Source organism: Salvia splendens, chromosome 17 (assembly GCF_004379255.2).
Source record: "Salvia splendens isolate huo1 chromosome 17, SspV2, whole genome shotgun sequence".
NCBI classification, from domain to species: domain Eukaryota; kingdom Viridiplantae; phylum Streptophyta; class Magnoliopsida; order Lamiales; family Lamiaceae; genus Salvia; species Salvia splendens.
Genome location: NC_056048.1, coordinates 15,993,781 through 16,008,695, shown reverse-complemented (window position 1 = coordinate 16,008,695; position 14,915 = coordinate 15,993,781). Strand labels below are relative to the sequence as shown.

The window sequence follows — 14,915 nt, the reverse complement described above, 5'->3', positions numbered from 1 at the left end:
GATGAGACATAAAGGGGAGAGTGAAGGTGATTAAGATTAACACCTTGCACAATCCGGCTGACATGCTAACAAAGTCTCTAGGTAGAGACAAGTTTGATCATTGCAAGAAATTGATCAATGTTTGTGCAAGAACTGAGATGAGCCCTCAGGTGGAGAATTGTAATAATGGAGTGCTCATTTCAGTTGGAAGAAGCTCGGCTAGAAAGGAGTTCGGTAAGCTCGGCTTACCGAGCTGGAACTAGCCTGGAACTAGCCGAGAAGAAGAAGGCAGAAGTCGGTAAGCTCAGCGGTAAGGAAGCTCGGTATGGAAGCTCGGTATGGAAGCTCGGTAAGGAAGCTCGGTGTTGAGCTGGAATGAGCCGAGAAGGAGTTCGGTTGTAAGCCGAGAAGAAGGAGTTCGGTATTGAGCCGAGAAGGGAGTTCGGTCTTGAACCGAGAAGGTAGAAGCAACCTAGCCGAACTAGCCGTTGGAGCAGCAGTTAGTTAGCTGAGATGTAGCGGTTATTCTTCTTGCTTTCTTGATTCTTCTTGTAGTTAGTTAGTAGCAGTTGCTACTTGATTATAGAGCTTTAAATAGCTCACCGTGTATGTAGTTTAGGTAGAGTTTAATCAATAAAGAGTTTTCCAGTTTCTCTCCAAGATTATCATCTTCAATACTCAAAGTGTGAGTGTGTGTGTTTCTGCATTGTGTGATCTCATACAACAGTGAGTGTGTGTGTGTGATCTTCTTGAGTGTGTGAAAGCCTTGTGTGCGTAAATCCCAACATGTACTCACAAGCAATACCATGTGCTACTTACCTCCACCTTGAGGCTGATGCACGCATGGAAGACCGTGCCCCCGTGGCACAACCGTCGGAGCCGCCACCGGAAAAGCTGGCACCGCCGGAATCTTCGCCGGAAACGCTGGCACCGCCGGCGAATGTGTGGAAGGCGGCAACGAATCATTCCAACCGCGGGGGGACCGGGGCCGTGGAGGGTTCATCGGCCCCAAATCGAAAGTCTGAGCCAATCCCCTTGGACGACGGCAAGACCAAGCCTTTGGGTACAACCGGCTCTTTTGAAGGTACACCATCGCTCTCCTTTTCCGATTTTGAAACGGATTTTCTCTCGGAGAAGCTAGGGCTAGCTATTGTCGGGAAGTTCTCCCATTCACTCCCGTCCACAACCCAAATTCAAAAAGTCTTAGTGGCATGGGGCTAGTTGGAGCATTCACATGGAAATACTTGAATGCTAAGCATATTTTACTCCAATTTCAAGAGGTGGCCGATTATGCTAAGGTGCTAAATTGCCCTAATGGGAGTCCGAATTGGTATGTTGATTGCCATCCGATGAGGGTGTTCAAGTGGGCGCCGGATTTTGACACGTTCTTTGAGTCGCCAATTGTTGCCGTGTGGTGTAACATATTAGGCATACCGGCTCATCTCTATGAGGAATCGGCCCTCTTGGCAATCGGTAAGCTCCTTGGCAAGCCACTACAAGCCGATCATGCCACAATTCATCAAAGCCGACTCTCCTTCGCAAGGATTTGCGTAGAGATTGACATCTCTACTCCCCCGACGGAAGAGATCATCCTTAATATCCGAGGCAAAGACTCGAGGTACAAAGTGGCATGGGACCGTATTCCATTGTTTTGTGATAATTGTAAACATGTTGGGCATGAGAAAGAGGATTTCCATGCAGCGGGAAGGAAGTCTCGGGGTAGAGACAAGGGTCGCCGAGCATCATACAAGGAGAACCTTTCAAGCCATGCCGCCAAGATCATCCACCGTGAGTGGCGCCCAAAGGCGAATGGCACTCCATCGTCCATTGGACAGTTGGAGAAGTCCAAAGATTGTAACAATCACGCGGAGTACATCGAGGGTACATTGGGTGCGGGATTGTCGAAGTCAAGAGTGGCTAGTAGGAGTCACCCAAATGTGGATGAGGATGGCTTCCAATTGGTGTCGAGGAGGAGGAAAGGAAAAGTGCATGAGGGCGATATGCACACCAAGGCTCCACACGTGGATGATTGGCATTTGAAGGAGAATGTTGCTACGGTGACATTTGGGAGTGTCCCATCGGGTGCGAATGACGCGAGCTTTAGCTCCATGAGTGTCGCATGTGGGCGCCCCAACCGGGAGATAGAGGGCCACATCGAGGACCTTGATCCAGGAGGGCATGTACCTAGCGGAGGTATCCCTATTGCGGGCCTTAGCTAGGTGATGGACAGAAGTGTTGGGGATACAAAGGTTGTATCAAATGGTAATTGGATTTTGAGAGTATATAGTCCCTCTAGTTGTTAGGGAGGCCCTCGTTGTACTCTAATTTGTCATGCCTTGGCGAGTCGTCACTTTTGGGCGACTCGGTGTATGTTTGTTTGTAACCAATGGTTTTGGTAATGCACAGGTGTGGGTCCGCCTCAACCCTCCGTCCTTTGGGGTGTGTTTGATTTAAAAAAAAAAAACACTCAACCTCCAGGTTTTGAGTAGAAGTTATCATGTGAGGATCAATTGGGATAGATTTTCTCTTTTATGACTAAGAGTCAAAAGGAGAATGAGAATTTCAAAGATAAAACAGTGGAAAAGTTTGGACAGCTCGAGGCTACAATGAGGAATCTTGAGACTCAAATTGGGCAGCTTGCTACAGCATCTCATATAAGAATTCCTAATACCATCCCGAGTAATACAGTGCCCAATCCGAAAGGCAATGAACAATGTAAGGTAGTGACTTTGAGAAGTGGTCGCGAGTTGGATTCGACACCATTAATGGATGGCCAAGGTACTTCCGGCATCTCACATGCAGGGGCGGATGAGATGTTAGGCTTGCATTCCTCGCACGCATGGGCGGACGAGGCATGTAAGGGAAGTCCCGTGTTGGTGCATGGGGCCCAACATGGTCAAGAACAGGCTGCATCCAGTTTTGTGATGCGAAGGTTGCATCAACCTAATTGTTGTTAAGTAACAATTTAAATTCACGCTCTCCCTTCTCTCTAACTTCTCTCTCTAGTTCTCCAACGCCGACGGTAACCTAGGAGGCTTTCCCGCCGACGGGTCAGCCGAGGGAACGTGCGCGGTCTCTCGGCCAAGGCTTACTTTGCTTGGTCGGTGGTGATATGTGCTCGCACCCGCCTACATGGTGAAGGCCGGTGGTGAGTTGCCGGGGGAGGGGGACACGGCCGTCAGCCATGAGAAGGCCGGTGGTGAGTTGCCAGGGGAGGGGGACACGGCTGTTAGCCATGAGTCGCAATCCCTCTCTACGCCGGAATGGACCTTCTTAATGAAGAGGATAGGAACCCCATACCCGGTGAAATCACGGAGAGCCCTTAAGCGCGCCGGCTTTGAAACGTGTTCGGAGGTGAGTAGGGCTAAGAAGATGATGATGTTTGAAATGGCGGACAACCTTGTCGCCGAACGCCATGGTGAAGGGAGGTGGTCGCCGGAGGTTGAACAAGCTTATGTTGGATAGTTGTTGAATGCACTAGCTCAAATGGCTAAGGAGGGGAGCACGCCAACATGTGATTTGGAGGAACCTGATTGTGAGGAGGTGGCCGGAACTTCGCCGGCGCCGGCCAGACGGAATGATGATGTACCATCCAAGGAGATGGTGTTGGTCAACCATCAACAAGTGGAAGGTACAAGAGACCATGTGAATCCTTGTCTTGATGTGGGGGTGACATGTGAGAAGTTGGATGCATGTGACTCACCAATGAGGGAAAGGACAAAGCTTACTTTGCATGGGGAAGGAAGTGTTGGCTCTTTTTTGGTAAGTGGCAATTTGAATTCAAATTCTACTCCATGTGCCACACACCCTCCTCCCCTACCAATCGGTCATGGTGAACACAACGGGGACCGGCCTCCCGACGCCCAGGTACCGGAAAACTCGCCAGAAAACCTGGTGCCGCCAGCGGGAGCTTGGAAGGTGGCGAAAGTACTCCACCCCCAAAAGGGGTTGGGGAGCGTGGGAGGAGAATCAGCCACGCACAAGCCATTTAAGGCCGAGCCAATACTTTTGGATGACACCAAGATTAAAGCCGAGGGGAAGGCCGGATGCTTTGAAGGCACACCATCCTTTACCTTCTCCGATTCTGAAACGGACGACCTCTCAGAGAAGCTAGGGCTAGCCGTCGTTGGAAAGTTCTCACACTCGCTCCCATCTCCCTCCCAAATCCAAAAAAGCCTTGGAGGTTTGGGATTAGTGGGTTCTTTCACTTGGAAATACTTGAATGCGAAGCACATCTTAATTCAATTCCAAGCGATGGACGACTATGCTAACGTCTTAAATGGCCCCAATGGGAACCCCAATTGGTATGTTGATATCCACCCGATGAGGGTGTCCAAGTGGGCGCCGGACTTTGATACATTTTTTGAGTCGCCGGTTGTCGCCATTTGGTGCAACATCTTTGGAATCCCGGCGCAACTCTTTGAGGAATCGGCTCTCATGGCAATCGGTAAACTACTAGGCAAGCCACTACAAGCCAATCATGCCACAATCCATCAAAGCCGGCTCTCCTTCGCAAGGATTTGCGTAGAGATTGAATACATCTCTACTCCCCCGACGGAAGAGATCATCCTTAATATCCGAGGCAAAGATTCAAGGTACAAAGTGGCATGGGACCGTATCCCATTGTTTTATGCTAATTGTAAACATGTTGGGCATGAGAAAGAGGATTGCCATGCAGCGGGAAGAAAGGCTCGGGTCAGAGACAAGGATCCTCGAGCATCATCCAAGGAAAACCACTTAGCCATGCCGCCAAGATCATTCGCCGTGAGTGGCGCCCAAAGGCCGATGCTTGGGTCGGCACTCCATCGTCCATTGGACACTTGGATAAGGCGAAAGATAGTAACAACCACGTGGACAACATTGAGGGTACATCGGGTGCGGGATCGTCGATATTAAAAGTGGCTAGTAGAAGTCACCCAAGTGTGGATGAGGATGGCTTCCAGTTGGTGTCGAGGAAGAGGAAGGGAAAGGTGCATGAGGGCGATATGCACACCAAGGCTCCACACGTTGAGGATTGGCATTTGAAGGAGAATGTTGCTACGGTGACATTCGGAGTGTTCCATCGGGTGCGAATGACTCGAGCTTTAGCTTCATGAGTGTCGCATGTGGGCCCCCAACCGGGAGATAGAGGGCCTCATCGAGGACCTTGATCCAGGAGGGCATGTCCCTAGCGGAGGTATCCCGATTGCGGGCCTTAGCTAGGTGATGGACAAGATTTTTGGGGTTGCAAAGGCTGCATTAAATGGTAATTGGATTTTAAGAGTACATAGATGACCACTCTAGTTGTTAGGGATGCCCTCGTTGTACTCTAATTGTCATGTCTTGGCGAGTCATCACTTTTTGGGCGACTCGGTGTATGTTTAGCTGTAGCAAATGGTTTCGGGTAATGCGCAGGTGTGGGTCCGCCTCAACCCTCCGCCCCTTAGGGTGTTTTAAAAAAAAAAAAAAAGATCAAACTTGCGTCCAAATGTCAATGTTGTCCACACCGGCCTAGCACCGAGTCCCTCAAACATCTCTTCATACAAGGCGCCGGAGCGATTAGAGTGTGGAGGGAATTTGACGAGTGGTTCGAAGGCTCGTCCCCTCCTCTCGGCTTGAATGGTACTATACCAACAAGAATTGAAGTGTGGGCGCGAAGAAAGCAACAGCCGGGAAGGAAAACCTCAGCCGAGCCATGCCTTACCTCATCCTTTGGTTCCTCTGGGTGGAAAGAAACATAAGCCGGCATAATGAAACCCAATTTAGGACGAGCAATGTGATCTGGCAGACCCTTACATACGTCCAAAACAGCATGGCTAACGGAAGGCTCAAGTCGAAGCATTGGAGAGGGTTTAGGCTACGTGTCAGTATCCCAAGCCATGCCGCACCCCAAAGGCCACCGCGACTAGGAATGTTGATTAAATGGGAGCCACCAGACCAGCCCTGGATAAACCTTAACACGGACGAGTCCTTTATGGAATCCACATGAAAAGCCGGGGGAAGAGGTCTTATTCGAGACCATTCGGGCAGGGTGCTCATAGCCTTTACGCTTCCTCCTGACGCACAATCACCCCTCGAAGCCGAGCTGCTGGCAATGCACCACGGGTTGAAGTTGGCCACGGATCTAGCGAAGCCAATTTGGCTTGAGTCGGACGCCGAGCAAGCAGGCAACTTAATTAATGGGACAAACTAGGGGCCTGCTCACATTCGCCAAGTCATGGCGCACATTGCCCTATATAAGCACCAGCTCACCCTACGTACAACCTTCATCCACCGAGAAGACAACAAGGCGGCTGACCTACTTGCGAAGATTGGTGTGGATTTGAGTAATAGCCAATTTTTGGATGGCCAAAATGCGCCGAGGGCCTTTAAAGATATCATCCGAATGGAACAAATAGGGATCCCCAACATTCGAGTCCGTGCTAAGGACGAGGCTTAGATGGTCACCGTAGAGTAGGCAGGTGTCGGGTCACTTGCGACACGACCCCGACTTACTCTTGATGTGCTTTGTGACTCTTTTTTGATAGTTTTTGGTTTTGGTTGTAATAGCTCCAGGTAACCTAGGCCCTGAAATAGGTCAATTGTAACCGAGAATTATTATTGCAATACAGGGATGAGGGACCCACGAACCCTCCACCCAAAAGCACAAGGTTGCGAATAGAATATTATTATTTGAACCTCCCGTACTCCACTCTCCTAACTACTCCTCAAATTTATCACTACAATTTCTCTCTGCGGATTCTAGTGAAAGCCAACCCTAGCGGTGGTGGTGGTGGAGGTGGAGGTGGAGGTGGAGGAGGGGCGGAGTTAAGGAGGGCGGCGGTGGTGGCGGCGAAGGTGGAGGTGGAGGGGCGGTGAGCTCTGGTGGGGGGTTTAATGGTGGGGGGATTTATGGGGGTAATGTGATGGGGTTTCACCCCGGAGGGCAGATGTACGGCGGCGGTGGTGGAGGGGGTTTGGGGAATATGGGGGGATACGGCCAAGGTAGAGATGGTTGTGGAGATGGAGGTGATAAGAATGAATTGGTGAAGGTTTTTTAACCTTTTTAAAAATCTATGGATTTTGTGTTTGTTGTTTGGAATGGATTAGCATAACTGTTTAGTATAATTTGGGGATTTGATGTTGTTTTGATGATGATGATCATGAAGCATAGAGTGATAGAGAAATGATGTAAAGTTGACTTTGTATTTTGTATAATTTATTAAACAGATTCATGTTTTGGTTCAAAAAAGAAAAAAAAAACCCTAGCACCACTATCAACACCAATCTACCGATTAGAATGAACGGGAAGTCACAAAAATCATCAAGGAGTGCCTCCGCACCTACATCCACCGGTAGTTCGAGACATGTCCACCAGGAAGTTGAAGGTTTTGGAGCAATTTTGACCAATAAAGCACCCCAAGTCTCCGAAAGCAGCCGGAAATCCACCGTGACAATTTCCATGGAGATGTTGGAAAGGATGATCCTATCGCTGAAACCCGATGCAGATCCTGCTCAGTTCCTGGCTTAAATTGGAGACATACCTATTCCACCGCCGACCGGCAAAGATGAAATTCCAGAAACGCATAGCGGGGGAACAATAGAGTTGAACAAAGCCGGGAGACAGGGGAAAAAGAGAATGGTTGAAAGAGTGGAGCAAGGAGAAGAGGTCGAGCAAAAGTCAATTAAATTGAAATGGTTTGCTTGTTGGCGGACAAGGTTTGTCTCTCTCTAAAAAACTCTCTCCCTACGACCCCGCGAATCCTTCCCCGCCGGCGCTACTCCAACCCCCCTCCCCCCCACTACTCATTGCACACCACACACCCACCACCGGCGTGCCCAACCTCGACGACAACTGCACTACCCCGGCGCACCACTGCGCGCCAACTCTCCGTAGGTATCTAGGCCCAATTGCCGGAACCCGGCTCTTGTGCTTTGCTCGGTAACACATCGCACACCCCAGCGCCCGCTCCACGGTCGGCCATGCCGGATCCCCCACCGTACACCGCACTAGTGGCCGAGGAAGCACGAGACTTCACGGACCAGCAAATGGTTTTCCGGTCCACCGTAGAAACCTCTCCCAAACAGGCGACCAAAGCCATGACTGAACACCACACATCCACCACCGGCTTACCCAACCTCGACGACAACCGCACTACCCCGGTCGCACCACTGTGCGAAAACTCTCCGTAGGTATCTCGGCCCAATTGTCGGACCCCGGCTCTTGTGCTTTGCTCGGTAACACATCCCACACCCCAGCAGAGCCCGCTCCACGGTAGGCCATGCTGGATCCCCCACCGGACACCGCACTAGGGGCCGAGGAAGCACGAGACTTCACGGACCAGCAAATGGTTTTCGGTCCACCGTAGAAACCTCTCCCAAACAGCCGACCAAAGCCATGAAGTTGAAGGTCGCAACGACTCGATGCAAAATACAGAAGAACACACTGGCACCATCCTCCAAGGGGAATGGCCGGAAATGCTTTGTCCCATCCCCTCTCCCGGAAGACAAACAGCTGCGCAAAAAGCTCTCGTTCGGCAATGACAACAGCCCCAGCCCTGAAACGCCACGATGCAAAGTGGGCATCTTTCCGGAAAAGTGAAAAGAAGTTTACCCCCCCCCCCCGGAACGATGTTGCAACCCCCGTCCACGAATATGGGGAGGAAATGAGTATATTGGCCCAAGGGCAGCGGCGCAGCCGCTGAGGTACCGCCGGCCGGCCATGACTCCGGCGATGACATGATGACCGTTGGAGAGGACAAAGACAAATCCTCGTACGCACCCCCATCGGATCTGGTTGGGCGACCTGATATTCAAACCCCCTTGGATGATGTGAGAGTCACCTTCGAGCCCGGCGTGATGCATGAGGGCTCGGCCCCGACCTGGCTAAGAAATAAGGCGAGCGACAACACCCCCCGAGACATGCATACTCCCGCGGCCTCGGACATGGTTTCGACTAGCTCCAAGTGGACCGAGGTAGCGATGGTGGTGCCACAAGGCTCCGACAAACCGATGGACAAAGGTTACACTCACGGAAGCTCCCAATGTGAGGCCAATCATGGAAGCCAAACCACGCATTTCCCTTTCCGCCACCCACCACCCGTCGGCGGTGGCCGACCGTCACTTTACTCCACCGCCAACCCCCGCCGACACCACCACCCCTGCCGGCCACCCTCTCCCCACAGTCTACCCCAGGCCCGACCGAGATAACCTTCGTGCCCTCTCACCTCAAGGCGTGACTTACCCATCAACCGGCTCCGTCACACCTCCCCACAACATCCGTCCGATCCCAAGCCTCCTATCCCGAGCAACCTTATTGTCCTTCCGGCCATGCCGGATGACCCGCCGAGCGAGTCACCACCTCCCGAGGGAGAGCGAACCCTCTCGGATCAGTAAATGACGTTTAACTCGAAGGAACCAAACTCCCTAAAGCAACCTTCTAAGAAATCGGGGTTGAAGGTCGCCAGAGCAAAAATCAAGGTGCGAAAGAACACTCCGGTCCCGCCTACCGAAGGGAACAGTAGGAAGAGATTCGTTCCCTCTCCACTTCCTGAAGACAAACAACTAAGGAAGAGAATTGACTTTGGAGAGGAAGATGGTTCCCCAGTTGTGATCCCTAAATGTAAAAGCTCCATATTCCCGGTGCTCTTGAGCCTCGCCGAGGAGGTTGCATCTCATGCGACGGAGAACGTGCTCGAAGAAAACGAGAAGGAGCTTGAAATGGCGAGCCCGCATGCGTTCCAAGAGATATCCTCCGCCTTGGTGCCTTTCTCCGGCCAGGATTCCGTCCAAGCTGCCGGAGAGGAGACGGCCGACCCCGACATGAAGCCCTTTTAATCGAGCCATTTTTTTTATTTTTTTTTATATTCGTGGGTCCCTCATCCCTATATTTCATCATCAAAAGAGGTTACAATCAAGGATTACACTGGCCAAACTATCTAGAGCTAAGAGTACAAAAATAAAACAAACACACTAGGGCAAAATCATCAAAGAGTACGGTGGGGACGAGCCTGGTCGGGTTCGACACCTACGTACTCTCCGGCCTACAATCAGCTCCCGACCGTTGTATCCTTTCTTGCGGAAGGCCCCTTCAACACTTGCACTACTCTCGAACGTCACTGCTCATTCGGAGGTTGGGGATTCCCATAACGTCCAATCGAACAATGGCTTTGAGCAATCTTGGGGCGTTGTCTGCGGTCATTCGGCTCAAGGCGGTTAGCTCAAGGCCCATCTTGGCTAGGAAATCGGCCGCTTTGTTTCCCTCCCTGTGGATAAAGGAGGACCGGATGGTGTATTGCTTCTTGAGCATGTGTAGTCGGGCCATTACTTGGCAAGTGTGTGCCGGGCCCCATGCTGCCCCTTTGAATAGATCGATGGCTTGTTTAGCATCCGATTCAATCCAAATTGGTTTCTTAAACTCCTTGGCTATTTCCAAACCGTGATAGATGGTTGTAAGTTCGGCCTCTAAGGCCGATTGTGCGACGATGGGAGTGGTGAAGGCTGCAAGCATCTTCCCTTGATGATCCCGAACTATGCCCCCTCCTCCTCCTTGTTTTGTTGTGGTCGAGAAGGCTCCATCCGTGTTGAGTTTAATCCACGATGGGATCGGTGGGTGCCATTTGATCAGCATAGCAACCGGTGTTGGCCTTCCTGTCTCAGCACAGCTCGGTATTTCCATTCTAGGTCTTATCCCGATCCAATGTTTCATTCTTATGCCCCCATTCTCCATACTATTCCGGATGAACATTTGGACTTGCCAAATCACATTGGTAGGTTTAAATTGTACCTGTTCATGACGGCTTCGGTTACGTTCTGCGCATATGAACCAAAAGATGAGATGTGGCAGGACCCGGCTAATATGTTTCATGCCCGGTTGGTGCGATCTTTGAGACCACACTTCCAGCCGTTCCGGTATAGTATCATTGATCCGGATGTGTGGGGGCGAACTTTCAAACCATCCATCAAATTCTCTCCATACTATGGTTGCCCCCCACCTTGGATGAAGAGGTGTTGGAGGGACTCCGTGTTCGGCCTTTGAGAGCAGCATTGGCATTTTGATGCCATTTCAATATTTCGCCATTGAAGTTTGGAGTCGACTGGAATTCGGTTTGACAGAAGCCTCCAGTTGAAGATTGCAATTGACTTCATGAGGCCGGCCAACCAAATCTCCTCAAGGCCTTGAATTCTCAGTCCTCTTGTTCGGAATGTCTCCCAAGTTGTGGCCACCGAGAAGTCCCCTAGCCTAGAGAGGGACCATCTCGGGATGTCCAACTGCCCAACCACAATTGGCGTGTCTAATATTTGTGTGATCACCCTCTGTGGCAACCCGGCCGGGTATTGTAGTAGCCTGAGTTTAGCTTCATCCCAAGTAGCCATCCCTTATGAAGTCCGCAACCCTTGTTTGCGCTGCCCCTCTGTCATCGAGACTATGGTTCCTGAGACGGGTGTTTCCAAGCCAAATATCATCCCAAAAATAGATCTCACCCTGACCTACCACCCATCTAATGTGGGGATTCGCCTGATCACGTACTCTCAAGAGCCTTTTCCACGTCGGGCTATGTCTTCCCATAATTCTAGCCACCAAAGGTGACTCTTTGAAACAGTACTTAGCTTTCATGTACCGGGCCCATAGAGAACTCTGTTCCCGAAATCTCTACCATAACTTGATATTGAAGGTTCGGAGGACCTCTTTGAATTTGCGTATACCGAGCCCACCCTCGGCAGTTGGCCGGCAGATTTGATCCCACCCGATCCAATGTGTCCTCTTTTTATCATTTGTAGCACCCCAGAAGTATCGGGCCAACTGTTGGTCAAGGCCTTTGAGAGACTCGGCCGTTGGTTCTATTGCCTGAAAAATATGAATTGGCACCACCTCAAGTGTGCTCTTGATAAGGGTGAGCCTTCCATCGAAAGATAGGTGTCGGTAGGCCCACCCAGAAATTCGTGCTGCAATCTTTTCCCGAAGGAACATAAACATGTCCGTCCTTTTCACTCCTCTATAGATAGGTACGCCTAGGTAAAGGAAAGGGAAGGTACCTTGTGAGAAACCGCCCTCGGTTTGGATAAGGCTAGCGCTCCTTTCATGGCATTCGGCAATGTAAAAATTGCTCTTTGATAGGTTGATTTGTTATCCTGAAACGTTAGCATACTCATCGAGACAAGTGCGGAGCCGCCTGAGAGGTGTGGATGCCGCTTGAGTGAAAATGATGATATCATCGGCATACGTAAGGTGGCTGATCTCCATGCACCTTTGAGTGGCTTTAAAGGTCATATCTCTTTGCCCCAGGATCAGCTTGTCAAGGGCCCTTGATAAGTAATCCGCCGCTAGAACAAAAAGAGATGGCGATATGGGATCTCCTTGTTTAAGCCCTCGTGTTGATTTAAAGAATCCCGCCCGGGCACCATTGATTAGCACCGAGAACCAACATGATCCAACACATCTATCAATCATGGAAACCCAAGGACTAGGGAATCCCACACGAAGTAATACCTTAAGGAGAAAAGGCCACTGGACTCGGTCGTAAGCTTTAGCCATATCGATTTTAACCGCCACATTCGGACCTGGCGCCCCTTTTGCTAACTCATGGAACATCTCTTGGGCAAGGAGGACATTGTCATTAAGAAGTCGGCCCTTAACAAACCCACTCTGATTTGGCGAGATGACACGGGGCAAGATAGGCGAGAGCCTCGTGGAGAGGATCTTAGTGATTATGTTATTGGTGACGTTACATAGGCTGATGGGCCGGTAGTCACCCCATGAGACCGGCGATGATTTCTTGGGAATGAGCACAATACTAGTCGCCGTGATGCTCCGATGGAGGTAGGCTCCCTGAAAGAATTGACAAATTGCGGCATGGACATCCGTGTTAATAATTCCCCAACAGGCTTGGAAAAACGTTGCCGAGAAGCCGTCCGGCCCAGGTGCACTATCACCCGAGATGCCGAACACTGCCTTTCTCACCTCCTCCATCTCTTGTTTCTCGATCAATGTGCTCATTTCCTCCAAGGGAGGGAGTTGCTGTATGATGTTGAGGTCCGGCTCTCCAAGCAAAAGAGGATCTGGGGCGAGGAGCTCTTGGAAGAATTGTACCGCCGAGTTCTTGATCTCCACGTCATCCGATAGTTCACGTCCCCCAACATTAATCTTATGGATGCGCATTCGAATCCTTTTTTACTTGACCCAACTTTGATAGAATCTCGTGTTCTTGTCCCCCTCCGCAAGCCATCGAAGCGTTGCCTTTTGGCGCCAAAAGTCTTCCTCCATTCTTAGGAGGCAAATGTACTCGGCAATGCTTTTGTTGATTTCCGTTCTATTCTCAGGTGTAGGCCTCTCCTCAAAATCAGCTTGGGCACTCACAATCCTCCCATCCATGTCTCGGATGTTTGAGTGAATATTGCCAAAAACCTCTTTATTCCAACTCTTAAGGGCTTTCTTGACGCGGGCGAGTTTGATTTGGAGGTTAAGGAGTCCCTCCGCCTCCGTTGGTCTATCCCAATCCTCACGCACCAGATCGATAAATCCCGCATGCCGGGTCCACATATTTTGGAATCGGAAGGGTCTGCCCCCCCGGCATGCACACTCGGCAACCTGCACCTCACCAACACTGGGCCATGGTCCGAGGCAACCCGTGGAAGATTCGTGACCCTCGCACTCTCAAATATCCGGGTCCATGATTCGCTTAGAAGGACCCTATCTAGCCTCTCAAAAAGGCCATTCTTTGCCCACGTGTAGTCCGAGCCATCACATCCTGGATCGAGCAACCGGCAGTCTTCAATGGCCTCGGAGAAGTCGATCATCTCTGCTTGCCGATTGGTGTCGCTACCCGACCTGTCTCGAATGGAAAGAATGGTATTGAAATCCACTCCAATGGACCAAGGCATCCCCTCAGCGGTAGTTGATATTTCTCTCATTTTGTCCCAAAGAGGAATCCGTTCCCCTCTAGAACACTTTGCATACATGGCCGAGACCAAGATGGGGCATGGAAGACGAGGGCACATGAACCGCCCATGGAGCACCTGATCCGAATCGTTCTTAACCTCAAAATCAGCCCCTTCCTCCACAAAAATCCAAATCTTCCCATTGGCATTCGAAGCCTTAAAAGATAAACCCACCGCCTTTGAATATTTCTCCGGGTTAGGGGTCGTGAGAGGTTCCATTATTGCAAGAAAAATTACATTGTGAGATTGAATTATTCTTTTTAGGACGTTTTGGGTGGCCGCATTTGCGATTCCCCTAACGTTCCAAAACAAGAAATTAACTGACATGATTAACAAGTAGGATCCGTACCCGGGGGGGTGTGAAGGCCCTCCGGAATTCGATGATTTGAAGATTATTTCCTCCTTGGCATGGCTCGGCTTCCATAAGAATGGAGCTCATCCCCTCTGCTTCGTCGTGGTCTAGCTTGTTCACTTCCCACTCCTCATGCTCCCCATCGGCATTCTCTCCAAATTTTCCGAAGGCCATGAGGGAGTAGTATCGGTTGGAGCTCATGTGGTTTTCTATCTCTTGAGATTTCTTGGGATCAAATCTTTTAAAGGAACCGGTCGCACGCCCTTGTCCTTCATGCGCCGGGTCCTCTTGCCTCGTGGTGTCCACTCCTTGCGGAGCGCGATCTCGTCCGCCTCCAAGAGAAGAAGATCTAGTGATCCGGGGTCTAGGCTGATTAGGGCCTTGGACCAGGTCCATACCCTGTCCACTAGGTGAATCTCCCATAACATCCGGGCCCTTCCATCCCCCTCCCTTGCTTTCTTTTGCCTTCCCGTTCGCCCGATGATGTCCCTCCTTGGCTTTATTCTTCCCTTGCTGTTTCCACTCCGAGGTTGTCTCAATTTGATTCAATTCAACGTCTTTAGCTTTCCCTTCCCGACCCCCTTGTTGTGGCTGTTTCGGTTGGACTATGTTGTAGTTCCGTCTCGGAGGCCTTTCGGATGGGTTGGCCGCTTAACATACTTCACTCTTATGGCCTACATGCCTACAC

At 50.7% G+C, this 14,915-nt stretch overlaps 1 protein-coding gene across 1 annotated transcript; it reads right to left on the bottom strand.

Annotated features, from left to right (window-relative positions):
- Positions 1-13,108: 13,108 nt before the first annotated feature.
- On the bottom strand, positions 13,109-14,094 carry LOC121774379. The gene is made up of 2 exons (XM_042171266.1): positions 13,532-14,094; positions 13,109-13,424 (listed from the first exon to the last, which is right to left on the bottom strand). Exons 1-2 carry the CDS (start codon positions 14,092-14,094, stop codon positions 13,109-13,111), a joined length of 879 nt encoding a protein of 292 aa, XP_042027200.1.
- Positions 14,095-14,915: the final 821 nt, after the last annotated feature.

Excerpts from the sequence above, each read along its gene's own strand:
- LOC121774379 (XM_042171266.1), bottom strand. The coding sequence starts at position 14,094 with ATGGAACCTCTCACGACCCCTAACCCGGAGAAATATTCAAAGGCGGTG. Across the intron at positions 13,425-13,531 it reads CATGGCCCAGTGTTGGTGAG|ACCAACGGAGGCGGAGGGAC; the intron begins GTGCAGGTTGCC and ends GGATTGGGATAG.